The sequence below is a fragment of the Lissotriton helveticus genome, chromosome 11, assembly GCF_964261635.1.
Source record: "Lissotriton helveticus chromosome 11, aLisHel1.1, whole genome shotgun sequence".
Taxonomy (NCBI): Eukaryota; Metazoa; Chordata; class Amphibia; order Caudata; family Salamandridae; genus Lissotriton; species Lissotriton helveticus.
In genome coordinates, this window is record NC_136072.1 from 986,384,641 (window position 1) to 986,412,403 (window position 27,763).

The 27,763-nt window shown below is 46.6% G+C and overlaps 1 protein-coding gene across 1 annotated transcript in view; it reads left to right on the top strand.

Annotated features, from left to right (window-relative positions):
- The window catches only part of LOC144790925 (sodium-dependent serotonin transporter-like), a 697,068-nt gene that overhangs the window by 595,975 nt on the left and 73,330 nt on the right, over positions 1-27,763 (top strand). Inside the window, exons 9-10 of the mRNA XM_078665560.1 lie at positions 16,445-16,576; positions 22,926-23,025. Of these exons, the coding sequence (XP_078521686.1) occupies positions 16,445-16,576; positions 22,926-23,025 (232 nt within the window). The remainder of the gene's footprint in view (positions 1-16,444; positions 16,577-22,925; positions 23,026-27,763) is intronic.

Genomic DNA, 27,763 nt, shown 5'->3' on the forward strand with positions numbered 1-27,763 from the left:
GAGCTTGGCATCTCAGCGCCTTGTGGTGTCTTCTAGTCAGAAAATATTGTTGCGCTGCCTTTGGCCCCATTCGCACATCGGTCCGCAACTTAGACATCACCTCGGTGCCATCCGGATCTTGGCATCTCAGCGCCTTGTGGTGTCAGTCAGAAAATATTGTTGCGCTGCCTTTGGCCCCATTCGCACATCAGTCCGCTACTGACACCATCTCACAGGCCAACAGGGCGCCCCACGCCGACTTTTACCATTGTAGGATGGCCACACCAGTGCCACACCTTGCTAGACACCATCTCGGTGCCATCCGGAGCTTGGCATCTCAGCGCCTTGTGGTGTCTTCTAGTCAGAAAATATTGTTGCGCTACCTTTGGCCCCATTCGCACATCGGTCCGCTACTGACGCCATCTCACAGGCCAACGGGGCGCCCCACGCCGACTTTCAACATTGTAGGATGGCCACACCAGTGCGGCAACTTACTAGACACCACCTCGGTGCCATCCGGATCTTGGCGCGTTGTGCTGCCTTCGGCCTATTCGCACATCGGTCCGCTACTGACGCAAACTCACAGGCCAACGGGGCGCCCCACGCCGACTTTCAGCATTGTAGGATGGCCACACCAGTGCTGCAACTTGCTGGACACCACCTCGGTGCCATCCGGATCTTGGCGCGTTGTGTTGCCTTCGGCCTATTCGCACATCGGTCCGCTACTGACGCCGCCTCACGTGCCAACGTATTTTCTCCGCATTTTATACCCTATGCCGCATAACAGGTCATGTGACTTGTTTATAAAACTTTTCATTGGTTCATTTTACTTTTGGTTTCCTAATGATGGAAGGCTTGATCATATGACCTAAAAACAACACTTTTCATTGGATGAAAACTTTTTTTTTTTCCCCCAAACGATGAAAGCCCCACCTTGTTTCTGGATGTTTCAGACTGAAGCTGGCGTCAGCATGAGAGCACCACCATCTCGTAGCTCCGTCGTGGTCATTCCGCGAGCAATCATGGCAGCCGCTCCCCACCAGAAGCCTACAGGAGTCGGGGGCCCCCAAAACTTTTGATAAATCCTCAAGGCGGAGGGGACGCTTTCGAGAATGGGGTCCAAGACCTAGCAGACAAGCGTCCGATTTCCAAGGTGTCCCAGGGCCATTTCAGTGGACCAGGCCCAAAAAGGAAAGAGCCTGCCGCCATTTTGAGAGTCCTGTGACAGCCGCCTATCGCTGCACCGCAACAGTGGGCGCAACTCAGCTGAATTTCGGCTTTTGACACAGTGGACCAAAAACGGACGGAATGGCAACTGAAACGGTAAAGGGGCGCCCCACTACAACAGATGACACTCCACCTGGAGAGGCCCGTTCACGCCGCCTCCCCCGGGGCGCCCCACGCCGTTATTCGGAGCAGCATTGTAGGATACCAAAACCAGTGCGGCAACTTACTGGACATCACCTTGGTGCCATCGTTCTGCTGCCTTGGAACTATTCGCACAACAGTTTGCTACTGATGACCCACCCCCCGCGACGCCCCACGCCGGAAATCTGGACGTTGTGCTGCGTTGGGACTATTCGCACAGCCGACCGCTACTTCGTTGTTTTTCCCTAAAAATGTTTATATGTTATTACTATTTTTGTTTTTTTGTATATATTTATAAATTATTAAAGTTTTATAATCTTACTACTTTGTCGGAGTGCTATATCTTTTTAATGTGACACATAATTGTAAAAACTTTGATGTACAAAGAGTCATCCCTGGAATCTTCCGCTTCAGGCTCGGTCCCCTCCCCAATCACAATACAGGATGGTTTTCAGATAATAGGAACGCTTCTGCTGTGACGAATCTCATCGAGTGTGGGCCTTGATCTACTATAACTCCTTTGAAGAGGGGTGATTCTTTACAGCTGGGGCCATAAACTACATCTGCAGGGCTAGCTGATACCCTAGGACCAGCCTGGACAATCGGACACAGAGGAAAAGGAGTGTCAGTGGGTGCGGTAGTGAATAGGGCGAAAGGGAGGTGTCGGGCGGGCACAGGGTGTGATTCTCAGGGAAGAGCAGCGCAGATGGGGGGAGGTTTATTACCCATGCATAAGACAGAAAGCGGGGGTGACCACTGCCTGGGGGAGATGCTTGCGAGGGTGGGGAGCCATGCTAAGGATCGACAGCGTGCACAGAGTGGGTCTGGTCAAGGCATCTAAAATGGCTGCCGTGCACGACAAAAGTGTGGCATTTGAAAAAAGACAAGATGGCGCAGACAATGTTTTTCAACACTTCCTGATTTCCTTCCAATCGAACGTTAACAGACGTTGGGGCATATTACCAAAGTTAAGCGATATTTATCCCTAACGATGCTTAGCAACGATTTTTTTACCGCTAAGCATCGTCAGAAATTATCGCAGATAAACCTTGCTATTATCAAGGTTTATCGCAAATACGATAATAAACGACCGCAATGCATTAATATCGCTGAAAACTCAGCGATATTCATGCATTACCGAGCTAATGCTCTTAGCCATGTTATCCACCTCCCATTGGATAACATGGCTAAGAACTGCTCAGGGCAGGTGCTAGCTTTTGGAGATATTCGCGCTTATCTCGAATATTTCCAAAAGTTGATAATAGGAGATAGCGATGTTAGCGACTGTTTCCAGTCGCTAACATCTTGGCATGCCCACTTTGCATGTCATTAGTGATAAATATCACTCACATGCAAAGTGGGGCCCAAGATGGTCGCTATCTCCTACTAGCCGTCGCTAACTGGTGTTAGCAACAGCTAGGTAATACAGATATAATTTTATCTCCGCGAAGCGGAGCGCTGTTACAGATATATATCTTGTTTTTGAACGTTAATTTCTCAAAATCCACTGAAGCACATATATTGAGACCTAGCAAAGGCACATCGAGCTACCAGTCCCTACAATTTTGCCAAGTTTCGTGCAAATCCATTCAGCCGTTCGATTATTATTATTATTTTTTTTTTGCCCCGCGGGGCCCTTTTAAAACCTCCACATCAAACCTAAGAGGTCAAGGAGGATCTACTATGCCCCCTTATGGTCATTTGCCCCTTCGCTTTGGCCTCCTCTTGTCTCTCGATCCTACCGAGAGACAAGATGGCGGCCGCTACGGACTGTTTGCAATGTTTACAGACGCCGGAGAACCAATCAGCTTCGCAAACCTCCGTTACGCGAAGCGGAGCGCTGTTACAGATATATATCTTTTTTTGAACGTTAATTTCTCAAAATCCACTGGAGCACATATATTGAGAACTAACAAAGGCACATCGGGCTACCAGTCCCTAATATTTTACCAAGTTTCGTGCAAATCCATTCAGCCGTTCGATTATTATTATTTTATATTTTTTTTGCCCCGCGGGACCCTTTTAAAACCTCCACATCAAACCTAGAGGGTCAGCGAGGATCTACTATGCCCCCTTATGGTCATTTGCCCCTTCGCTTTGGCCTCCTCTTGTCTCTCGATCCTACCGAGAGACAAGATGGCGGCCGCTACGGACTGTTTGGAATGTTGACAGACGCCGGAGAACCAATCAGCTTCGCTTCACAAAGCTCCGTTGCGCGAAAAGTACGCGAACTGGAGCGCTGCCCGGTCCGCTGTTACAGATATATATCTTTTTTTAAACGTTAATTTCTCAAAATCCACTGGAGCACATATATTGAGACCTACAAAAGGCACATCGGGCTACCAGTCCCTACAATTTTGCCAAGTTTCGTGCAAATCCATTCAGCCGTTCGGGCTAAAAGTGAGGCCAACCGCCCTATGGAAAACTCAATGTTAAAAACACGTTTTGGGACCCCCCTTTTTTCTCGGCCCCCCCTTGACGAACCCCCCCCCCAAATTTTCAGGGGCTGCTCAGAAACAAAATGTTCCATTTTCCTGAAAATTTCAGCCAAATCCGTCCACAAACGCCAAAGTTATTAGACATAGAATTTTCAAAAATCCCATAGGGAAAAAATCCTAACTATATATACCTACTGGCGACCGCCAGTAGGTAATATATATATATATATATATATATATATACATACATACACACACACACACACACACACATAAATAAGGTTTGGCAGTGATAATAATAACAACCAAAATGACCTTCTGGGATGGGCCACAACCACCACCATCACCTTTGTGAAGACCCAAGGTAGCGATGTTAAGCCAAAGGGAAGGAAGCACATTGGTAGTGCATAGAATCCATCACAAATCACAAGTATTTCCGGTGTGACCACAGGTTATGAATGTGGAAATATGCATACTGATGGTCGAGTCACATCATCCAGTCTTCAAGCTCCAACCCCTGCAACACTTGAACTAGGGTCGGTATCTTGAACTTTTCATTCTTGAGGAAGAACTTCAGGCCCTGGAAGTCCAGGATCAGGTGCAGACCGCCGTCCTTTTTGGGCACCAGGAAGTACTATGAGTAATGACCCCACCCTTTCCCTGCTCTGGCACAAGTTCCACAGCTCCTTTCCAGAGAAGTGCTGCCACTTCTTGCTGCAGTATGGCCAGGTGGTCTGATGTGGGCAGAGTGTGGAGGGGGAAGAGGGTGGGACCTGAAGAAAAGCAAGGGAGTAACCCTTTTCTACAACTTGATAGACCCACTGATTCTAATAATTGCCCTCCAGGCAGGCAGGTAGAAAACTGGAACTTTTCTTCCCATAGGCTCCATGTGGGAATGGAGAAACAAGTTAGGCCTGCTTTCCTGGTGGTGTAGGGAAGGAAGAAGAGGAGGAGGATTAGGGTTGTTGGGTGGATGAATGGCCTTTTCCTCTGACTCTATCATGGATTTGCCTAACCATCAGGTTTAGTTGCTGCTGCTATTGAAGCTGATATTGTTGCCATTAGTGAAATTAAAATCCCCTTCAGAAGCTGTGAAAATGCATACATTGGGGATAATCTCTAGCAATGGGCGGTAAACTCCGCTCTGCTGACAATGTTATCTGTGTTTTGCCCACTCTGTGCTCCGCTTGGAGCATGGAGTTATGCAAAAACTCCGACGCGGGCCAAAGTTTACCACCTAACCCTATAACTGAAACTTAAAGTTGCGTGGAGGTAAAGCAAATGAACACCACGCACATGTGTAGCTCTGCTGCAGGACCTCAAAATCTCATCTCATGGCCCACTCACTATTGTTTTCGTGTCCAACAGCATGCCTTCCTCCTCTCCTCTAATCTATGTGTGCCATTTCTGACTAACGTTCCAGAGCCGGGGCTCCTTCTGGTGGTAGGCAAACTAAGAGGACACATATAAGTTTCAGTATCAGCACATGATTGGCTAGCATAAAACTATGGGCCAATGGGGGCGAAACAGGCAGCTCAATTAATGAAACTATGTGCCTCATCAAACTTGCGCAGAACTTTGGTTTGGGGCAGATGATGAGCCAAAACGGGAGGGGTTTCTTAGAGCAATAATATCTTTATATTGGCCGAGGCCTCCTAGACATAGTAAAGAGACTTGCCAAGCAAATTGAAAATCGGTTGTTAAAAGAAAACTGAAAGTACGTACCATGGACGCACACTCATTTCGTGCTGACATTTTTCTCAAATTAAAACCTGGAATGACCAACAGATTCACGCCAGCCTGATTTGAAAAGGCTTCACGCTTACTTGGGATACTTTATATGCAAACCAGGATATATGAGTGGAAAGGTGGTGAAGACCAAAGAGGAGAAAAATACTTCCAAGGGCAAGCAACGCTACTGTGTTCGATTACACCCGAGTGTGGGATACATGCCTTTGTGAAATCAGCCTTGCCGACGTGTCCATGTGTTCTTCTTTGAATGGTGCATATCTGCTGCATTACGTCGTACTCCCTGCACCAACTTTCTTGCAACCTGGGATACTTTGTGTGGAGTGCTGGGTAGGGATCAAGGGAGTAGTGGTGCTTGTTCATAATGGTAGAGCATGCGGACAGAATGCTGTCAAATACGTGGATGTGTCGCAAGGTCTCTGGGGCATACCTAAAAGTTAATTTCACTCTCGATGTGTATCAGTGTATTACTCTTTGGAAACAAGTGAGTTTGACAGCCATGCTCAGAACTAAGAAGACAAGTGGCTTCTATAGCGCAATAGTGAAGGCATATTCGAGGCCCCCCTCCTAGTTATGTGCTGCTGATGCTCAGCAGCACTCTTACTGAGCTATCGATAATGTGGACACCCCTAAACCCCCATGCTAAAACAAGGAATCATTCACCGAGGAGGGGGCAGTGAGTTTGACTGCAGCATCAGTGGTAGTGTTCTGGAGATGTGCTGCCTTCTTTTCCCTGTCACAGGTGCAGAGCATCCGCCTCTCTACTGTGATGCTGGATGTAAACTGGGTAAGAATTACCACGGTAACACCAGAGTGCAGAGAGGGCCGGTGGAGCACAAGGCGGGAGTTTGCCTCCTAGGCAGAGTAGATTAGAGCACTGCCCAGGGTTTGCAACATCTGCAGGAGGTTATAATTTATAAGCTTATATTTACATCCTAGCCCAGCTCCCGACCAATATCCAATCCAAAAATTCTTTATTTCGGCCACATAGGCCATAAAAGAAGCATAAAAAAACATACAGATAAAAGACAGTATATACAATAAAACCAACTGGACCTGCAGTGTACGAAAAAGACAAGCTAAGAAGGATTAACCAGACATTTTCTTCCTTATTATCCATGCTGCCATCAAGAATTTGGAAACCGCAAACACAATGTGGCCCAGGGTATTAGTTTTCATCACCCTGTAGGCCTGCAGGTAGTTACTGAAGCCCAGATTCCGGCATAGAGGGGCTAGCCAGCGCCTCCTCGGGCTCCGATAAGCATGGCAACAGAACATTATGTGTAGATCATCTTCATCCTTAACTTTACAGCATGGGCAAAGCTTGTCGCCCCCTGGCGACCATTTACAGGTGAAGACTTTAGTAGGGAGCGTACCAAACCTCCATTGCAGGAACAATTTCCTCGCCAAAAGAGGATAGATAAAATCCATAAAAGGTTCAAAAGCATAAGAATTTTTGGATACTAAAAAACGTCCCGTCAGGGTGCCACTGTCACAGGCATTGTCCATATCAGCGAGGGTTTTGTTCTTGTAGAGCTGTGCCAGGGTTTTGCGCGGAATCCTTCTACAGCCCTGAGCTGGGTCATCCCATAGGTCTGGCAGATTCAGGCTGGAACATTCCGACTTAATGAGTGCCAGCCACGGGATCTTACCATTAACATCCAGCCTCATAACGTGTATGAGGTCCTGCCTATAGTGATGCAGCTCCTCGGTGGACCATAACCGATGCCAGTACTTCACCGGTTTCGACCGCAGGTCCTCTGCGATTGACGGAAGGCCCAGGTCAAGTCTTAGGGGGAGGAGTGGTGTGCCTTGTGGGAGAGCAAGAAGACGTCTGAGGAAACAGTTTTCCACCCCTGCCATGACAGACCCAGCTTTATGGCCCCACAGCTCACTGCCATACAAGGCAGCTGCCTTCGCCTGGGTCCTGTACATTTCCAGGGCCGGACTGACAGGCTTAAAGGTGGACTTGTTGGATACCCTCAGGAGTGCGCCCGATAACTGGGAGAGTTTCAACCTAGATCTTGCCACCTGGGAATCCCATGTGAGATTTTCTTGAAGTGAGACCCCCAGATATATAAAGGTAGAAACCCTTTCCAGACTAATTTCCCCCAGTTTTGGATTTGGTCTGGTCTTGGTCGGAGGGTTGAAGATCATGAACTTAGTTTTTTCCGTGTTCACCTCCAACCCATGTTGTCGACAGAAGTGACCAAAACCATCCACGATCCTCTGGATCCCCATAGGGGTTTTGGAAAGAAGGAGGGTATCATCGGCAAACATTATTGCCGGAACCCTCCTTCCTGCCAAAACCGGGGCGTCATTATCCCCAACAGCGTCAAGGTGTTGAATGACGCTGTTAATGTACAGACAGAACAGTGTCGGAGCCAAGACACAGCCCTGTCTGACACCTCGGCGGACCGGAAATTTACCCGAGGGCTTGCCATCCCTCCCACACCTCACTACCGCAAAGTTGTTCTCATGCAGCCTAATAATGATTCTGAGGAGGTGGGGGGGAACTCCTAGCTTCTGCAAAACCTCCCATAACTTCCCCCTCGGGACGAGGTCAAAGGCTGACCTCAGGTCCACGAAGACCATGTACAATCGGCCTCCCTCTAACGTAACCGTCTTCCAATACAGGAGAAGGAGGCGAAAGATTTGGTCCATGGTCGACGTGTTCTTCCTGAAGCCAGCCTGAAGGGGGCTCAAGATGTCATTGGCCTCGACCCAGTCTAGGAGATGGTCCAAGATGAGGCGCGCGAAGAGCTTTTGGGGCACATCTATCAGGCTTATAGGCCTGTAATTGGAAGGGAGCAGAGTAGAACCCTTCTTGTGGATGGGCACAATCTCTGCCCCCAACCACGACCCAGGGATCGCCATACCTCCGAGAATGGCATTAAATAGAACGAGAAGGTATGGGCCCCAGATATCCGGGTGGTGCCTAAATAGATCCCCGGGTAACCTATCCAGGCCTGGCGCCTTCCCCGCTGCTAGACGTTCTAGGGCAAGCTCCACTTCCCCCAGGGATAGTTCCATTCCGAACTCCTGAGTGCCCAAGGGCAATTGCAGCTCTGCGGCCGGGCAGGAACTAGTGTCTTGGTAGAGAGCCCCAAAATGGGCCTCCCAGACCGCGGGAGCTATATTAGACTCAATCGCTTTGCTGAGTTCCCCTGACCCATTATTTACAAGGGCCCAGAATTTCCGGGAGTCCCTGATTTTGAGGGCATCGTAGAGGTCCTGCCAATGGTTCCAGTCCCACTCGGTCCTTGCAGCCGCCAGCACTGATTTATGGTGATTCCTTAAGTCGCGGACTTTAGCCTTGTCTGACCCCTCTTTTATGGCTGCAATGAGCTCAGCCTTTGCTGCCCTGCAATCTGGAGTATACCAGGTGGGGACAGGGGTCCTTTTCTTTCGGATTGGGACCTCCGGATGGAATACCCCGGCCAAGTCCCTCACTAAAACCTGGTGAATATTTCCCAGTTTCTCGTGGTAATCGGGGGTTCTTGGATCGTTCAGGAGAGCATCCACCTCCACAAAGCTTGGGAGTGCCAGCTCATATAATTTCTTAATGGACTCTTCCGACCTCACCAACTTTCCCCACTTAACCCGGCGCCTGTTTGTGGTAAGGAGCAAATCCCCCATGTCGACCCCTTGGCCAGCTGGGGATGAGTCCGTCAAGGGCAAAGGGCACAAGATGTTTAGGCAGAGGGCGTTGTGGTCGCTGTCTGACCTCTTAATTACCCTAAAGTCCAACACTTTGGGCCAAAGTGTGATGTCCACCATGATGTAATCTAGCCTCGACTCATGGCCCCTCCTGTTGAAAGTACACACCGAGGGGGTATCGGAAGGCGTACGACCATTACACGCCCTCAGCGCGCTATTCAGTGTAAGGGACATGAGTTGTAAGGCTAGAGGGGACCAGGCTTTAGGGTGAGGAGAAGAAGAGGGTGGAACCCCCCAGTGGTCGTCCTCGGCCGTAAGGACACCATCGAGTAAACCTTCCAGAGGTTCAAAGTGGCAATTGAAGTCTCCTCCAAGTACCACCTTGTAATCACCCGGAAGTTGGCCCAAGAAGGAAGCCAAATCATTTAGGGTGGGTGATTCACTTGGCGAGGCCACCGGACGCGAGTAGACGTTGACAATGGCCCACGAGGTTTTGCCAGGCCAGGTGAGCCGCACACACTGGATGTCCTGCGAGCACGTGCGGACCTGCTCCGCCTGACACCCAATGTGGCTCGCAATCCAGATTGCCAAGCCACCAGATGGCCTCCCCCTCCCAGCCCATTTAGCAGGGATTTCGAAAACTTCAAACCCTCTCCTGGTCTGAGCGACCCTCGCCCAAGTCTCCTGAAGGAGAAGTATATCACATCCACCTACCAGGGAATCCCATTCAGGAGAGCCTTCCTTGTTCGCAATTCCTGCCACATTCCAGGAGAGAATTCTCAATCCTGGATCAGGTGGCAGGCTGCCCTGAACTCCGGCAGGAGGTTGCGGGGTAGCCATGGGTAAACCAGCGTCCAGGGCACCGGTTCCGACGACAACGGTGGCAGCAGGACCAGCCCGCTCCACTGCCCCTATTTGTGGAATATGGGCAGGCCCGGTGTTAAGTGGGGGACCCAGTTGGGACGGATTGTCGACCGTGTCAGCCCCTCGCTCACTAGCGGCCTGCAGCCGGGTTGGTTCCGACATAGGGATCACACCCAATCCCACACAACTTAACACATCATCCACCCTATTCTCAGGACCAGAGAGGATTGACCTGGTTTGTGGTCAATCGACCTGATCCAGACAGGAAAACCTATTGTGATGTGTGAAATTTGCCTGAGCAGTTGGTAGGGAGTGCCTTGATCTGTAGCGGGAGCCATCTACGGCAAAGCCCACCCTAGTCCATCCCCTCTCACTCCCTCGCACCGTGTTGCTACCACTAGGATAGAAATAAGAGAGGGGTACAAGTTCTATTGTGGACTTATCAGGCCTTACAAGCCAGTTGCAGATATAATTTGCAACATGTGGGCTCCTAAAACTTAAGACGATGCAATCCCCCGACCTGTTCTTTTTGGTAGGGCCAATCCATGGGATCCTCCTTACCATCAGAACCTCACCCTTCAAATTTGGGGGCAGCGGTCTATTAATACTGAGCCAGCTTATGACCTTATTACGTAGGGAGTCTTGGGACTCCCTAACACCACCAGTTAGCTCAGGAACTCCCACCATGATTGCCGTATACGGAACAGCTTCTGGGGGCAGATTGACCTCCCTGCGTCTATCTGGGGGAGGGACAGAACCATCACTTAGGGCATTTGTAGGACCCACTGTCGCCCTTGACTGCGGCGCTAGCCTCGGCGCAGGGGGTAGTTTGGATCTCCTGGGAGCCGGAACAGGGGGCCTGGGCGCTGGAGGTGACAAAGTGCGCGTCTGAGAGATAGACGCACCATTTGCACTAGGCAATGCCCTACTGGAAACCTGGGGCAATGTAGAAGGAGGTAAGCTATTCCCAGGTGATTCCCCGGTGGCTACAGGTACATTTGTAGCCACAACAGGGCTTCTCCTAGTATGAATATTTTCCCGGGACTGGAGTAGATTCTCTATGGCCTCTAATCTAGCTGAGATGGGGGTTAACAAATTCTTAATGATAGCTGTGAGGGAATTAATTACTATATCTGAACTATTGGAAGATAGCCCACCAAAGATAAAAGGGCCCGCCGCCGCTGGTGATAACACAGGAGCTGGCGAGGCCACAAGATCCGACCCCGACCCAGATAGAATGAGCTCAGGGGAGACCGAGATATCTGTACTTTCTTCGAGGGTTGATTCAGTTACAGCGATTTTTGCCCTTTTTGCCCTCTTTATTTCAGCAGGCTTTTTTCTTTTTAGAGGCTGAGCCACCCCACTATCTACAGGGAGTGTTAACAGGGCCGCTTGACCCGCTTCCAACGTGTTTAGACCCATGTTATCCGGAACAGCAGAGTGGTCGGAAGACCCCGTTGGCCGTGGGGAGACCCGATCCCTCTGCGTGACAGGAGTTCTTAGCTGACGGAGTACCGACTCAATAGTCTGGTCAATGCTGTCCAGTAGGGACATATGAGTAGCATCCGTTGTGATGGGTGTACTAACATCATTTAAGACAGGTTCCCCAAGGTCCAGGAACACACTTTCAGGACCCATCTCAAGGTGGGAGTCCGTGGGTGAGTGACACTTGCTGATTTGGGAGCTCGCCTTTGGGAAGAATTTTTCCAAGGTGCTTGCGCCATGATGTGCAGACTTACTCCTTAGAGCCCTAGATGCCATGTTGGGGTAGATAATGGGACAATTTGGCGGGGGCGTTAGAGGGGGGGCCCGGTCCGGTCTCTCCCGGCCTCTAACGGCCTAAAACGGCCCGCTCTTTGCCCGGTCTTCGCCCCGGTGACCGCCCCGCGCGCGTCCCGCTGCGCGCGTAAGGAGGTTCTCCTATGTATAACAAGGGGGCGTGTCACTGGGAGGGGGCGCGAGGCGCGGCGGGAAGAGGAACCAGCTGGCGCTGCCAGATGGACTGCTGGACCTCGCAGTCCCGCTCGCCTCCGCCTCTCACCTCCACTGCGGCCGGACTTGCTGCAAATGATTCCCCAGCAGTAGGCTCCCAACCACTCCTGTGGCGAGCAAAGACCAAAGGCAAAGCAAACTCCTCACTCGAGCGGCACCCGCGAAGCGGGGGCCGCGAGGAGTTAAAAGCACTCAGGCGGGGGGGCGTGTCACTGGGAGGGGGCGCGAGGCGCGGCGGGAAGAGGAACCAGCTGGCGCTGCCAGATGGACTGCTGGACCTCGCAGTCCCGCTCGCCTCCGCCTCTCACCTCCACTGCGGCCGGACTTGCTGCAAATGATTCCCCAGCAGTAGGCTCCCAACCACTCCTGTGGCGAGCAAAGACCAAAGGCAAAGCAAACTCCTCACTCGAGCGGCACCCGCGAAGCGGGGGCCGCGAGGAGTTAAAAGCACTCAGGCGGGGGGGCGTGTCACTGGGAGGGGGCGCGAGGCGCGGCGGGAAGAGGAACCAGCTGGCGCTGCCAGATGGACTGCTGGACCTCGCAGTCCCGCTCGCCTCCGCCTCTCACCTCCACTGCGGCCGGATTTGCTGCAAATGATTCCCCAGCAGTAGGCTCCCAACCACTCCTGTGGCGAGCAAAGACCAAAGGCAAAGCAAACTCCTCACTCGAGCGGCTCCCGCGAAGCGGGGGCCGCGAGGAGTTAAAAGCACTCAGGCGGGGGGGCGTGGCACTGGGAGGGGGCGCGAGGCGCGGCGGGAAGAGGAACCAGCTGGCGCTGCCAGATGGACTGCTGGACCTCGCAGTCCCGCTCGCCTCCGCCTCTCACCTCCACTGCGGCCGGACTTGCTGCAAATGATTCCCCAGCAGTAGGCTCCCAACCACTCCTGTGGAGAGCAAAGACCAAAGGCAAAGCAAACTCCTCACTCGAGCGGCACCCGCGAAGCGGGGGCCGCGAGGAGTTAAAAGCACTCAGGCGGGGGGGCGTGGCACTGGGAGGGGGCGCGAGGCGCGGCGGGAAGAGGAACCAGCTGGCGCTGCCAGATGGACTGCTGGACCTCGCAGTCCCGCTCGCCTCCGCCTCTCACCTCCACTGCGGCCGGACTTGCTGCAAATGATTCCCCAGCAGTAGGCTCCCAACCGCTCCCGACCAATACTGAAATGCCCTCCAGTCCTGATTTACAGCACCCTCTGCTGCCCCAGGCAGTAGTCTGTTTGCAGATGTAGAGGAATAATGTGCCTACAAAATTACAAGCACTACAGAACAGACTCCTTGCTAATCCAGTGCCACGGTGTTGTGAACTGCAGCATCTATGAAGGCCTCTAATCACATTAGTAAGTCCGCTATCAGCCAACGAGCTAGAGAGATAACAGGCGCTTCACTTCACCCCCCACACCTTGGTAAGCTAGCTAGGGCGTAGCACATCAGCCAGCATCCTACATGGGCCCAGGGGGAGAAAGACGGGTACAAACTAAAGGTGGGGGAAGTACGTGGAATTCTGAGGAGTTACTGGAGTTTTTATGTTACTCCGCCGAATTCCACTGAGTAAAACTCTGAAAGTTCTGCCCAACCCTAATAATCTCTTGATGGCGGCAGTAGTTGCAATCCTAAGGAGTGAACCGTAGCCTTATTAGTCTCGAAGGGCCCTAGCAGACCTGCCACAGGCATCATGTACTAAGCTATGTAGCAGAGCACCAGGTCAAAACAGTACGGATTTGGTGTTGGAGCCGATGGGATGGCACCAATGGCATCAGTCCATAGGCATGAACATCTGATAGCCATATGGTGTCGCTAGGCCAGAAGGAGTCGTGGATATCATTGATGCCTTTGCGAATGTGTAGTACATTGAGGTACGGAGTTTAAACCCTGACTTTTTCAGAGTCAGGGTTCCAATAACCCTGACATGCTGGGAGTTTTCTCACCGTTTGTGACGGACATTTTTGATCGGCCCCTTTCTTGTCGCAAACTGGAAAAAACAACTGACATGGCACTGGAAGACCCACCACAAAAAGGGCAGGCCTTCTAATGCCATGTCAGCTGGTGTTCCAGTAAGTATGCTTTCAACAACAGAGACAGTGGTAAATGCCATCATAAACACAGCATAGGCCAGGACACCAACTACAATTGTGGCAGATTTTTAATAATACCCAGCTCTATATGAGCCCTAAGTTATATGTTCTTCTTTGCAGGCACGACCGCAACTATTGTCTATTGTAACTTGGCTTGTAGTTAGTTCTTAAAAGGACATGGCTAGTTAGTCTTGTTTATTTAAGAAGCATGGTTATATTCAAATCACAGGAGATAAATTATGAAAGCTGTACTGATAGTTTAGGTAGAAATACAAAATAAGAGGATGTTAAAGTGGGAAAGAGTGAAATGAACTACATTGTGGGGCCAGTTCTGATTCTGTAAACTAATCCGTACGACTGAATCGAATCCATAGCCCTTTCCGTTCGACTCGTCCAATTACCGTCCAAATCCCGTAGTACGATTCGTAGGAAAAATATACGACCGAATCGTTGCGAACCGTACGAATAGCAAGGGAAAATTCGTACGACACGGACCCTCAAAGTGAACCGTACGAATCGTCAACATGCTGTACGACCCAACAAGTACGATCCAGACCGGGTAATCAGAATGTGATTCGTATGGAAAACGTTGCTTATGAGCGAGCCACACAATCAAACACTTGACGAACCCACACTGAACGAGGCGCACGCGAACCTCGTACCCCGGCATTCATGGCGTGTGTGGGCCTCATATCACTATTGTGATGGAGTCATACGCGAGCCATGGGGATGTGTCATTTCCTTTCTTTTTGTGCAAGTGCTACGGATTTGACGATATGCGGCTGGCCCGGATGGGTTGTCAGCAGAACGCTGTGTGCTGTATATTTCCGATAATAAAGGTCTTTTTAAAAAAAAAAAAAAAAGTGATGGAGTCATACGCGAGCATGTGTAACGCACCGTACCCCGGCATTCATGGCGTGTGTGCGCCTCGTATTACTATTTCAATGGTGCTATACGCGAGCGTTTGAAACGCACCATACAAGTACACTTCCGTTGTTGCGGTACGCAGGGGTTGCTGGACACGCCCCCCAAGTAACCGGACATTGGTGGTGAGGTATGTCATCCAGATTAGGTTTGGACTTTGGTATGGGTTATGTTTACCGCCCCTCACCCCCCCAATCGCCCCTGGTTGTTGTTCTCACCGTATGCGCCGTCGTCGGTTTCTGTGCACCAGGTCGTAGGCATACAGGACTGGGATGACACGGGCGATGGGGTTGATGGCATGTGCGTCGCGTACCGGAGCTGCGGTTCGGGTCAGACGTTTTGAGCTCCCGTAGAAAAAGAGTCATACGGAGTGTCGCAGAGACGAATCGTACTTGCTGGGGCGGAAACTTCTGCTTAATTACGTACGGACTTCGCGTACTGCGTGTTCCGGATACAAATTGCACGTACTTTTTAGTCATACGGTTTTTAGTACGATTCGTCCGGAGATCTGCTTTGGATCCAAATCGTACTTCATCGTACGTACGGGGACGTTTACGGGTACGATTCGTATGGGAAATATGCTCCGTACGGCTATTTGTAAAGGGATTTTATCGAATCGGAATCGGCCCCTGTGTGATCTATCAAACTCCAGTGTACGATGAATCGGAGAAGGGAAGAAATTCAGCAACACTTTCACTAATTGAGGATACAAATGCGACTAAGGTTTTAAAATAGACCATAAGAGATGTCAGGCACATTTTACAATTCAACCAAACCAGTATTTCAAAAGAAATCATGAAAAAACAACTGGACCATGATGGCCATTAAAATAAATTATTAACAGTGTTTTTTTCTTCTCAAATTGTATTTAAATTACCAGTGCTATATATTATGACCAACTGCAATAACAGATATAGTGACATCTATTATCATGAGAGTCATATCACGGGTCCCAAATCAGAAGCTCTTGTTGCCATGCTGAGGTAAATACAATCATGCTTGTGTTCTGCACGTAAAAATAAAGTATGAAAATAAAAAATGAAGATAGGTTGGGATCATGTTGTGATTGAAGAAGCAGGAATCAAAGTTCAATCAAGAATTTATTGCAGATAAAATATATGAAGGAACAAGCGAGCGCCAGGCAAACGGCTTCCAGTCCAAGGCACCAACAGACTACTGAATGCCCTGGACTGGAATCCAGAACACCGTACAGTGAATTCCATGGCTCGCACTACCACGAGCCCTTAAAGGAATAAGACATACAAAAGGTAAGAATACACATAATAATGTGCTACACAACAGAGCAGCAATGTCTGAAGATATTCCATAATTCCATAAACATTTTGCACAGCTATTAATATGATTGATTTACGAGAGACATCATAATGTATTTATATTAACAGTTTGGAGGGCTGGAAGCAGTCATTACGGCAGTTATGGATGAATATCCACATATCCTTGCAAAGCGGAGAGAGTTCTTCGTTCTTGGACTCGTAATTGTGTGCTTTCTGGGATCTCTCAGCACACTTACCTATGTGAGTAAATATGAGCATGTATTCTTTTTTTTGTTTTTACACGTTTTGGTAAGCAATCCCGAAAGAAAATGTTCCTTACCTTCGGTAACAATATTTCTTGTGAATAGTTACTCTCTCTGCAAACCCCTCACCTGTTGAATAATCCCAGGTGCCATTCTGGATTTGGATAATTCAATGCTCTGAAGATGCAGGTAGGGGCACTTGCTTCATATCGACACCGGAAGTAACATCAGATAACGCCACCGAATGCATATAGCACCCACCCCAGTACAGTGACGTCAGTTTCAATCAATTTTTTCCAAGCCTTTAAGGTGAGCAGGTTGAGAGACAGCAGCAAGATGTTTTGCAGTGCCAAATCTGTATCTGGGTCCATATTCGTTGTTTCTTACATCACATGCATAGAAGGGGTGGTAGGTGAGATCAGCGAGGAATCGGCAGGTAGATAGAGTATACACCAGGATGATGGCAGGTAAGTAACTTTTTCTTCTGATGGATAAGTCTACTTGCAGATTTCTCACCTGTTGAATGGATTCTCAAGCAGTACCTTTCCCACAAGAGGGTTGATGGATGACTAGCTGAGGAAATCCAGCAATACAGATCTGCCAAAGAATCCATCCGTATGCTCTTCAGCATCCTTTACAAAGGTGTGTAAATATGTCTTCGTAGCTGCCTTGCAGATCTCTGCAATTGGAACACCTCTTGCGAGGGCAGAAGACAATGAACAGGCTCTGGTGGAATGAGCTTTAATTTCCTCAGGGGGTTCCTTATTCGCAAGAGCATAACAAGATTTGATACAGATGGATATGAATAACTTTCGGTTCTGGACAGCTTTTCCTTTTCTAGAAACACAAAGAGCTAGTCAGCCGCTCTCTTATCCTCAGTGTGGTAAAAGTAAAAACAGACCGCTTTCCTAGGATCTAAGTGATACAGTTGTTTCTTTGTGGGATTTCTTCCTTTGTGGAATGAGGCAGTGGATAGAGGAAAGGCGCCCTGGTTCGCAGCAGCAGCTTGTCAGGAAATAAGGATGTGAAAGCTGGGTGGGCACTCAGGGCTTGTAACTCACTGACTCACCTCCCCATCACCACTATTTTCATTGTAAGTGACTGCATCTGACCACTGTGAAGGGGCTCAATCAGACAATATCAAAAAAGTCAAAACAAGGTTTAAGTCCCTCTCACAGTGCCCACTGAATACCCTTTCTGAGTGAGAGACAATGCGAACTGCAGGATGTGAGACAGCTGGGCCTGTAAAGATTCACCTTGTTGTCCGAACACCATGATACAAAACGGTTCCATCTCCCAGAATATAGAGATTTTGCAGAGCGTCGACAAGCTGAGAGAATAAGATCCACCACCTTCGGTGGTAGCTGAAGAGAGCAATCAAGGACATGCGTGAAAAGTCATAGTGCAGCTGAAAGTTCCACCTCATTAGAAACATATCCGCCAAGGCTCCCCATAACAGATACTGGAGGACATAGAGCTGCCAGCACTGAGCGTTTCAAGAGTAAGTAAACGTACTACCTGACGATTGCCCCACTTACTGAATTTGTCTAGGATTACCTCTGGTAGAAGATGCCACTCGTGATCCGCACGATAACGCCAGCTCAAGCTGTCTTCTCTGCCACTCAGAGACCCCACCAGGTGATTGACTGTCAGCAACATCCTGCGATGATGTGCCCAAGACCACATTCTCAATCCCTCCTGACTCAGGAGTTGAGACCCAACACCCCCTTGCGTGTTCATGTACCACATCTCAGTCATATTGTCGGTCCATATCTGGACAGACCAATCTTGGATGAAGGGGAAGAAGGTTTTGGACACCAGCCGAATCACCCTCAGCCGGTTGATATGAAGCACCTGCTTTTCTGAAGACCAGATGCCTCTTTTCTTCAGATCCTTCAAATGAGCACTCCATCCTCGATTGGAGGCATCTATTATCTGGGTGACCCTCTGGTCTAAAGCAGCTGCCTTCAAGGCTAGTAGAAAGGTGGACACCCTCCCTCCTTCAGGCTCCACGTCTGTCTGGTGGAACAAACTAGGCCTGCCTTCCTGGAGTGTAGGAAGATGAGGAGGAGAGGGCCAGATGAAGGCATCCACGACCTTTGCATTTGGCTTTGCCTTTCGTACTGCCTGACTAGAAGGACTCTGGGGCTGTTGTGCTTTAGACTGCAGGGACTGGTGTTGTCGACGGAGAGAATGCTTGAGAATCCTCAAAAGAGATACAATTGCCGGTAGTCATTTATAGGCTGGGGTTCTGGAGGCCTAAGGACCTAGCTGTGGTCTTTACAGCCTTTAAATGCACCAAGGTAGCGTCCGCTTCATAAACAAATCAACATGCTGCATCAAAAGGAAGATCCAAAAAGGTGGCCCATGGCACAAGTTACTGAATCTGCTGTTTCATGGGCAGATTTAATTATGTGGCATGAGGCATTTTGTGCATTTCTTTTTTTTATTTGTTTTTTTGCAGAGTAATACATCTTTTTATTGTAATCCAAGTACAGAAACAAGAGACAGTAGCAATCATCTCGATTGGCATATGTTTGCAATTAACATGTCGTACATATATCAGGACATTCCTCTTCTTTTTAATATACTGCTTTGTTTATCCCTCTCCCCTTTTGTATGGTTCCAGAGAGTTGCTGTTATATTTCGCCCTTATATATCTCTGATTAGGGAATTGCTGTTGACCGGTAGGCAGTTTTGTGCATTTCCGATAACTTTAGTGAAGTGAGTCTTCTGGCAGATGCAAGGAACCATGTGATACATCTCAGGGAAAGGCAGGTGGCGTTAAAGAACTTGATTGCCATGCAGTCTAAGAAGACTTTCTTGGTCAAAGATTTCATGTGCCTTGACTCCCTGTCAGATGGTACTGTAGGAAAGGTGCCCATTGCCTTGCCCAAAGAACAAGAAGCTTGTATGATGAGACTTTTTGGGAATGGATGTGGATGTGCTGACAGGAAGGAAGGTTCCCCCACTACCACTGCTGCTGAGCTGGGCTTCTCTCATGCAGATAAAACAGGTTACAGCAAGGAACCATTAGTTAGAGGGCCTCTGGAAGGACATTGGTCTTGACATCCACTAAGGGGAGATGCAAGTCCAGTACTTCTGATGCATTCTTCACCATGGAGTGGAAAGATATGACTACTAGGGTCAGGGCCCTTAGGAAAGTCAATTTCTAACCCTGCCGATGTATCCTGGTCTGTAAGAAATGGGTTATTGTTTGAGAAGAGTGGAAGCCCTACTTCAGAAACAACCACAATCCTTGTCAGGGTGAACCACAAAAGTCACTAAATTAACCTGTGCTCAACCCTCTGGTAGCTTTCCACAACAGCACAAAAAGCAGTCAGTCAGGCTTAACTTAGAGGCAATGTGAAAAGTATGTATGCATCACTTCAAACAGTAATACATTGAAAACACAACCCTAGAAATACCCCAAATGAATTTAGAAAATTAAATAACATTTTTAAAAATACAATGATACCAGAAAGACAAAACTCCAATCAGTAGAACCGGAGATATTCAATGTTATACGTTTTTAGTGAAAAGAGTGTCTAAACATGCAAGAAACATGGTCGTAATTCGCAAAAACATTTTGTGTGGAAAGCTTACACAACTCTGAGAGAGAGTGAGCTCCGGATCCATGCCGAAGAGGTAGAAAAAAGGGAATTAACATTGTTGTGCCAGACTGGGTGCTATATTGCTTCGGTGACGTCATCGGACTTCATCAAACCAGGGCGTTTACTGTTGTTTTGAGAGATTTTACATTTTTGGATCCCGTCTGATGCCTGGGATTATTCAACAGGTGGTGAATGCGCAGGTAGAAGTATCAACCAGATTATCTGTGTTCTAAATTGGACGGGACAATAATACCTCAGACACACTGGAAAATGCATTGAAGGCACAGAGACATCCAAATATTTCGCAAATCTGTCTGAGATCACTGACCAGACCGTTCACAAAACTAGAGCATGCCCAACACCATTAGTTGCTTCACGACCAGCATTTAAAAACTTGCTGAATAATAGCAATAAGCACTGTATAACACACATTGAACCATTTCGTTCATGCTGGTGGCACTTAGAAGCAATCCATTTGATGGCACTACAATGTAGAGTTCTCCGCTCACTGACACCAGGTGACCATAGAACAGATCTAGGTATTTGTGGTTGTCTGGCGTGTGATGGAGTAAGTGAGTGGCTGAGAGAAAGACAGCTTTCAGTCTCACACATGCTAAAAGTCCTATTGAGCACAAGAACAAGAACCTGGCATTGCTTGTACTGCCACATTGCAATTAGAATCCCCAGTAAAAAATAATAATAAAAGCACTGATGTGCTCAAACACATAATTTTAATTCATGTTATAACAAATGGTGCATTTCTCTCCCATTTATTTCCGACTCTGGCATATTTGCAAACATTTTAGGGAGTCAGTAAACGTTCTATGATGAATACTTTGAAATAGAAAGCTATGCCACATAAAGTAAATATTTAATAAATATCTCAATAAGTGGAGCTAAAGATTGACATATACAATACTTCAGTGGTTCTTAACCTTTTGACTTTTGTGGACCCCTACATAATCATTGTTAGAATAGGGGACCACACACAGAGTCGTTACTGGAAGGGGAAATCCAGGCTTAGGCAATTTGGATGATTTGAATCTTAAAACAATCCACAATAAAACTGAAACAAGTATTCATCAAAGAAATACACAAATGAAGAAATATTTAATTTAATTCACAAACGATTGAAAAAAATTATTTTCAATGGGACGACTGGGGCTTTTCTAAATCCAATTGAAGTCAGCCATTGTCCTTACAACATTCTGTTTACTTCATTTGCGCTGTTCCTATGAATCAATCTAAGAACACCAATTTTAGTTTTAGCTTTAACCTGCAAATTCCTTCACATTTACTTAACATTTAAACATTTTCAATATTCAATTTGGCTTCTTTACATACAATTAATTGAGCTGTCAATATTATTTAATTTTCTAATCAGTTGCGGACCCCCTGAGTAGGCGTCGAGGACCCGCAAGGGGTCCCCGGACCACAGGTCAGGAAGCACTCCAGTAGGTTATCTTTTACGTTTGTATATAACACTGTGGTTACAGTAAACATGTAAAACCTAAAATTCCATCTACAATGTAATGGAATAATTTTTCTCTTGTTTCTTTAAGAAAGGATTACCTGAATGGTTACATTTATAAAATAAGGAGGGAATCAGGATATGTATTAGAAAGAGGATTGTGTTTTAAAAAACAACGTCTGAGATTCATAATGTCACTGGTGTTCACTGTAAACCCCCACCTGTCTCCAACATGCTCTCAGTCCGAATGGCTGAACTGTTTTTAGCAGTCACTAAAATGGCTGTCAGCATGTACCAACTCTATTTTGCGTGTTGGCAACCTATTACAGACTCGCAAAATAGGGTTTGCAAGTCGCTATTAGGAAGGCGCGCTCTAAGGGCGTTCCTTCCTAATAGCAAGTCTTTGTACTATTGTTTTGCGACCGGAATGTAGTCGCAAAACAATTGCAGTTTACCACCTAATTCAAGTAGATGGTAAACCAGTCATAAACGGGAAGGGGCCCCTTTCCCTTTGTGACTGGCAGCGAAAATATTTTTTAAGAACAGGTACTGGTCCCACAGACCACTGCCTACTCTTAAAAAATTTAACAGAAACGTTTCATTTTTCTTTTTGAAACACATCCCGTTTTCCTTTAAGGAAAATGGGCTGCTTTAAAAAAAATTGCTTTATTTAAAAGCAAACACAGACATGGTGGTATGCTGTCCCCGGCAGGCCACCATCCCTGTGTTATTGCCCATTCCCAATGGGCCGCAAATTGCGAACTGCCTCAGGAATATTGATGATGCAGGTTATTTGCAACCCCACTGGGAATCGCTAATGTGTCTGAGGCACATTAGTACATTTCATTTTGCGAGTCGCTAATTGCGAGTCGCTAAAAATCGCAATTTGTGAGCTGCAAAATGAAAACGGTCTTATGACCTGCTCTTAGTATTATTGTTTTTAAAAAAAAGAATTAAGGCAACTTCATCTGAACAAAGGTATAACAAGCTAAAAAATGCCTTCCAATCATATGCAGTCCTGTAACCTTTGAATTCGTTGGGTAATCTTAACACAAATAACTGTTAGGAAAGGGAAAGTAAATACTTACACGCACACCACAGTTTATTTGAATATTTATACTGCTTAGGTCAATCTGGTATCTACACTAAAGTTCCAGCAGAAGGGAAAGTGCATTGACTTTGGGACTCTGGTTGTATTTACTTTCTGAGTATACAATATCCACTGCCATTATTAAATGTTTAATTTGTGTGTACATTTCTAGGGTGGAGCATATGTGGTAAAACTGCTCGAGGAGTTTGGTGCTGGCTGTTCAATACTTGCAGTAGTATTCTTAGAAGCAATAGCAGTTTCATGGTTTTACGGTAAGTACAAATCGAATTTTTAAATGTTAGACTGTAAAATGGTTTACACTGATACTCGTGTAGGAATCACTGTATTTATGATGTGCAAAGATTTGTAAGTTATGTACCAACTGCCCTGTGTCGTAGAAAAAATAAAAGTCTTCTTTTCCCTACAAATATAAATTGTGATCTACATGCCGCTAGTTAAAAACATGGACTACAAAGAGGGGTTGGCCCTATTTCACACAACTAGTGTGGGCCACTAAATGCAACAAAACAAATTATCTAGCTGACAGTTTATAACGCTGTTATTTGTTTCAACAGACTATGCGTTGTAAAGGTATAATGCAATGTTATGGAATACGTTGTAAACGTAGTTTAAAAAAATGTATTGTAATGGTATGCGATGTAAATGTATGTGTTGTAAAGGATGTTGCGATGTAAAAACTGTGTTGTAAAGGCATGCGTTGTAAATGTATGCATTGTAACGTCATACATTCGATTAAACAACATGCAACAATGGCTGCATTTTAATAGATCCAGTTTATTCAAAATCACGCAACCCTTTAAGTTAATAAACACCCAAATTATATTTTTATTAGCTTTTAGGTTGCGTGGGAATGTTTTTATTCACTAGCAACAACTAATGCTGTGACAATAGACAACCAGGTAAAGTAAACAAAATGCAGACACCGAACAAAGCCAATAACCCCTTGCACGCAGTGCCGATTTTCACCCTGTGCGGGAGCTTTAGCGAGTGGGCGGGATTTGGAAGGCCCCTGGCCGTCCTCCGCACACACCCACTGTGACGTATGATGGCAGGGGGCCATCCGAAGCACCAAAGGGGTTAAAATACAGTGCATCCCAAAAAAGAAGGAACCATACAGCTTGGAAAACCTTTCACAATGCGTGCTGAAATGGCAAAATTATATTTAAAATTGTGTGCTGAAGAAAAGGCAAGCAAAAAGAATTAACGGTTACATTATTTTAAAGAAACTAGTAATTGCACCCCAAAATATAATACATAACACAGCTCTCAAAAACATAGGCAATGCGTGATGAGAGCAGAACATGATATCAAAGTAAATGTTGCCCAAACATTCGTTGGAAGGAAAATGAGCCATGGAGCTTATTTAAAAAAAGTAAGCTGAAATAAAACCAAGCAACAAAAGCTTTAAATGCATGTAATCGTCATTAGTGTAATCACACTTTAAATGCATATAATGGTCATCAGACAAGCAACAAAATTCTGTGCTTAAACAACATGCAACGATGGCTGCAACATGGTTTCAAAGGGTGCGGCCAGGGAAAGTAAACCACAAAAAGTTACACACAAAAGCGGATGAACACAGTACTTTGGCTACAGGAACTGATAAGAGCCCCTTTTACGATATATTAAATACAAGAGATTTCACGCAGGCGAAAGCTAATAAAGGGAGGGAGTAGGGTCTCAAATGATTCACATGTGGGGCACATAAGGATAAGTTACTTACCTGTAAACCTAGTTCTCTTCCAGGGGTATCCTCATCAAAGTCATAAGCACTGAATATTCCTGCCCATGTGCCGGGACCCCGGAAATAAAAAACAAAATATGGAAAACATATTTATACAGCTATATATATATATATATATATCATTTTTTTCTCCTAACAATGCAACCCACATATGGGAGTCTACACAATGCAATAATAAATCACTGTTTTTGTAATTACATAATGAATATATAAATCACAGGAGGGCAAGTGTCACTTGTACTCATTTTAATGAGTAAAACTCATGAAAAACTGCAAAGAAAGCAGGCAGTGTTAGCCTACAGGCTGCATTGCAAACCAATATCATAGAAAATGAAAGCAATTGTACAAAGAACTGGAACTGTGCCTTTAAGGCAGCCATGACCCCAGCTTCCCATCATGCTTCAGAGGTGACAGTTAGGTCAGTTGTTCTTTGCGGAGACCCGAAGGTCAGGGCACAAAGATATCTCTTAACAATACAACAGTCTCATTTGCCTGGGGAGGCGGGTGGGTTGCTTATGACTTTGATGAGGATACCGCTGGAAGAAAACTAGGATTACAGGTAAGTAACATATCCTTCTCTTCCAGGGGATCCTCATCAATAGTCGTAAGCACTGAAGAGAATAGCAAGCCCATCCTTTGGCTGCGGGCAAATAGGAAGAATGACCCAACAAACAATCATAATACAGTAGAGATGGAACAGATTCATCAGGATGTTCAGCTGGTTCCCAAGACCTGTGAGGAGAATGTCCTTACTTGAGCTCACTACTTCGGAGTTGCCTCTTTGCGCATGCCACAAGACCCACGTGGGGGCAGACCTTAACGTCTCTTAGGAGGCCCAAATACAGATTAGAATAAAAAGTAAATGAATTCACTGTATACCATTGATCTCTACTCTAATCCCATTTACTTACAAAAACTATTTATGCATTAGCATGTAGTATATATCTTGTTTTAGTTTCAGCAAAGCATATGCTTAGCACATGAGCTTTCAAGCAGCCATATTAAAGGCTAGTGCGCAGAGTTTTCCCTCCAAGCTTTAAGACATCATGCAGCTAACACATGCACAGTACAAGTTCTCACGTTAGCAGCCATTTTAAAACACACTTGGGTTATTTATTAGTAAAACACATAGGCAAGCTTCCCCCTTTCTAGTATATCTGGAATGTTGTGTAAAATTAATATTACAAACATTATTAATACTTTGTTACAGGATTATAGGAGAGGATTGCTTCCGAGCAAGTCTTTTATCCAAGTCATTGCTCCATCACCTGCACCAATCTGAAATATTTGCCAAATCGAGCTAGTTCAGTTGGCTCCATTGTGGCAAAAACAATATTCCTACCCTTGTTGCAGGTTCTTATGCTGTGGCGTAGGAAAAGCAGCTTTAACAGGGTGTGCCTGGCGTGCAGCAGCCTTGGGTAAGAGCACAGTTGTGGATATAAGACTTTGGTTTATAGCCACACAGCCTGCAGTTCCCGATCTTGGAAAGGGTGGGCCAGTTTTTTTTTTTCTTTAATTTGCAGTCCCATCATACTCGCAACCATGATTTGTTTGAGGCAGGCTTTCCCACTTGTGCCGTGGAGGAATGGTTGTGGCCTCAAACAGGGTAGGTGAATATACAATATTGCCAGCGCTGCTAGTATCAGTGTACTCTTCAATTTGGCCATGTTGTTTAACCTTGACAGCGACTTTGTCTGCTTTTTCAGGATGGTCTTAAATGGGTTGTGCGAGAGCAACAACTTATTCAGTACTGGCAGATCAATTTGGAGGGTATCCGATGACTCATTTACAATGATTGCCCAAGGGCCACTCATGGTTTTGAATATGTGCTGGAGAACAGATATCCAGGTGTTGGGCGCACCTGTAATGCACCTGTAATAGTATTTCAAAAAGCGACTATATTGGCCCATACTAGGCCCTCCAAGCCAAATTCAAGTCTGATCAGGCAGCCCCTTTTGTATTGGAGTAGCTTGAAGACTCTCTTGTATGCTTTGAGGTGGGGCTGTTCTGTAATTTTAGTGAATTTTCCCAAGAATGCTTCATGGCCTTAGGTGATCGCTGGTAAGAGGGTGGCCCTCAATACCATTTGTATTGGAACTGAACTCTCTCGCACGGTGTTAAGCTGGCAGAGTCTAGTGATGATTAATTCGACCATTTCCTTGAGGTGGCTCAGGTGAGTTTTGGTTCCGTCATTTGCGAAGAGCCATACGCCTAGTTAGTTATAAGATTCAGTCCCAGTGATTTTTAAAGTGCACATTTCCCAACAATAGTTTGACATCCTAGTTTTCCTACCAAAAGTTATAACTTTTGCTTTTGACTCGTTTGCCCTTATTTTGTCTGCTTCATTTTACTTGTGAAGGGCATTTAGGGATTGTTGAATCACAATTTAGGAGGCGCCCAACAGAATGATATAATCTGCAGGATGGTGATCTTGACATCTATTTTGGGCGAGATTAGGTATACATGTTTTATAGCCGCTGACATGTCCACAATGTGCAGGTTGAATGACAAGGGACCAAGAACACAGCCTTGCTTTAATCTGCAGTCCGTGGGTATTGTCATTGTTACAACCAGCTGGGACAGCTTGACCCCCGCCCATGTAGAAGAGTACAGAGAATATTGCTTTGAGCAGATTGTTCGGTATTCCCCAGAGTTGAAGTTTCCTCATAAATTGCATCTGTCCATTGAGTCAAAGGTGGCCGAGTCGCCAAAACATGCATAGGGGGTGGTTTCTGACTAGTTGCTTGGTGAATTAGGTAGGAGAGTGCGACTATGTTGTCCGAGGTTGAATAATTAGACCTAAAGCCAGTTTGACAAAATGTTCACACTCTCTTTAGCCTCTGAATTAGGTGCAAAGAAAACTCCGGACACTAGTGAAGCGCACTAGGTAATTACAAAACACAAAAGACAAAATCAGAGGAACGTCATACGACTGACGCTACAGATTACGGGTGTCGCTTGGCTGACACGTTATTGATTTTGAATTTTAATCTCAGCACTTGGCACTACATTAAGGATTACTGCGCGAGTATGCACATGGTTTACGCCACGCTTTTTATTCAGTGGAGCACGTTGGGATTTTTCACAGCACATCTGAAGGTTTCGGTTTTTAAGTTTGCGTTGACGTGTAGGTCCGTTAGCATGTTGGCAAAAACCGATATTTTAGTTTGTAATCTGTAGTCGCATGACGTTCCACTAATTTTGTCGTTTATGTTCCGGCAGGAGAGCCGTATACATTTGTTTGC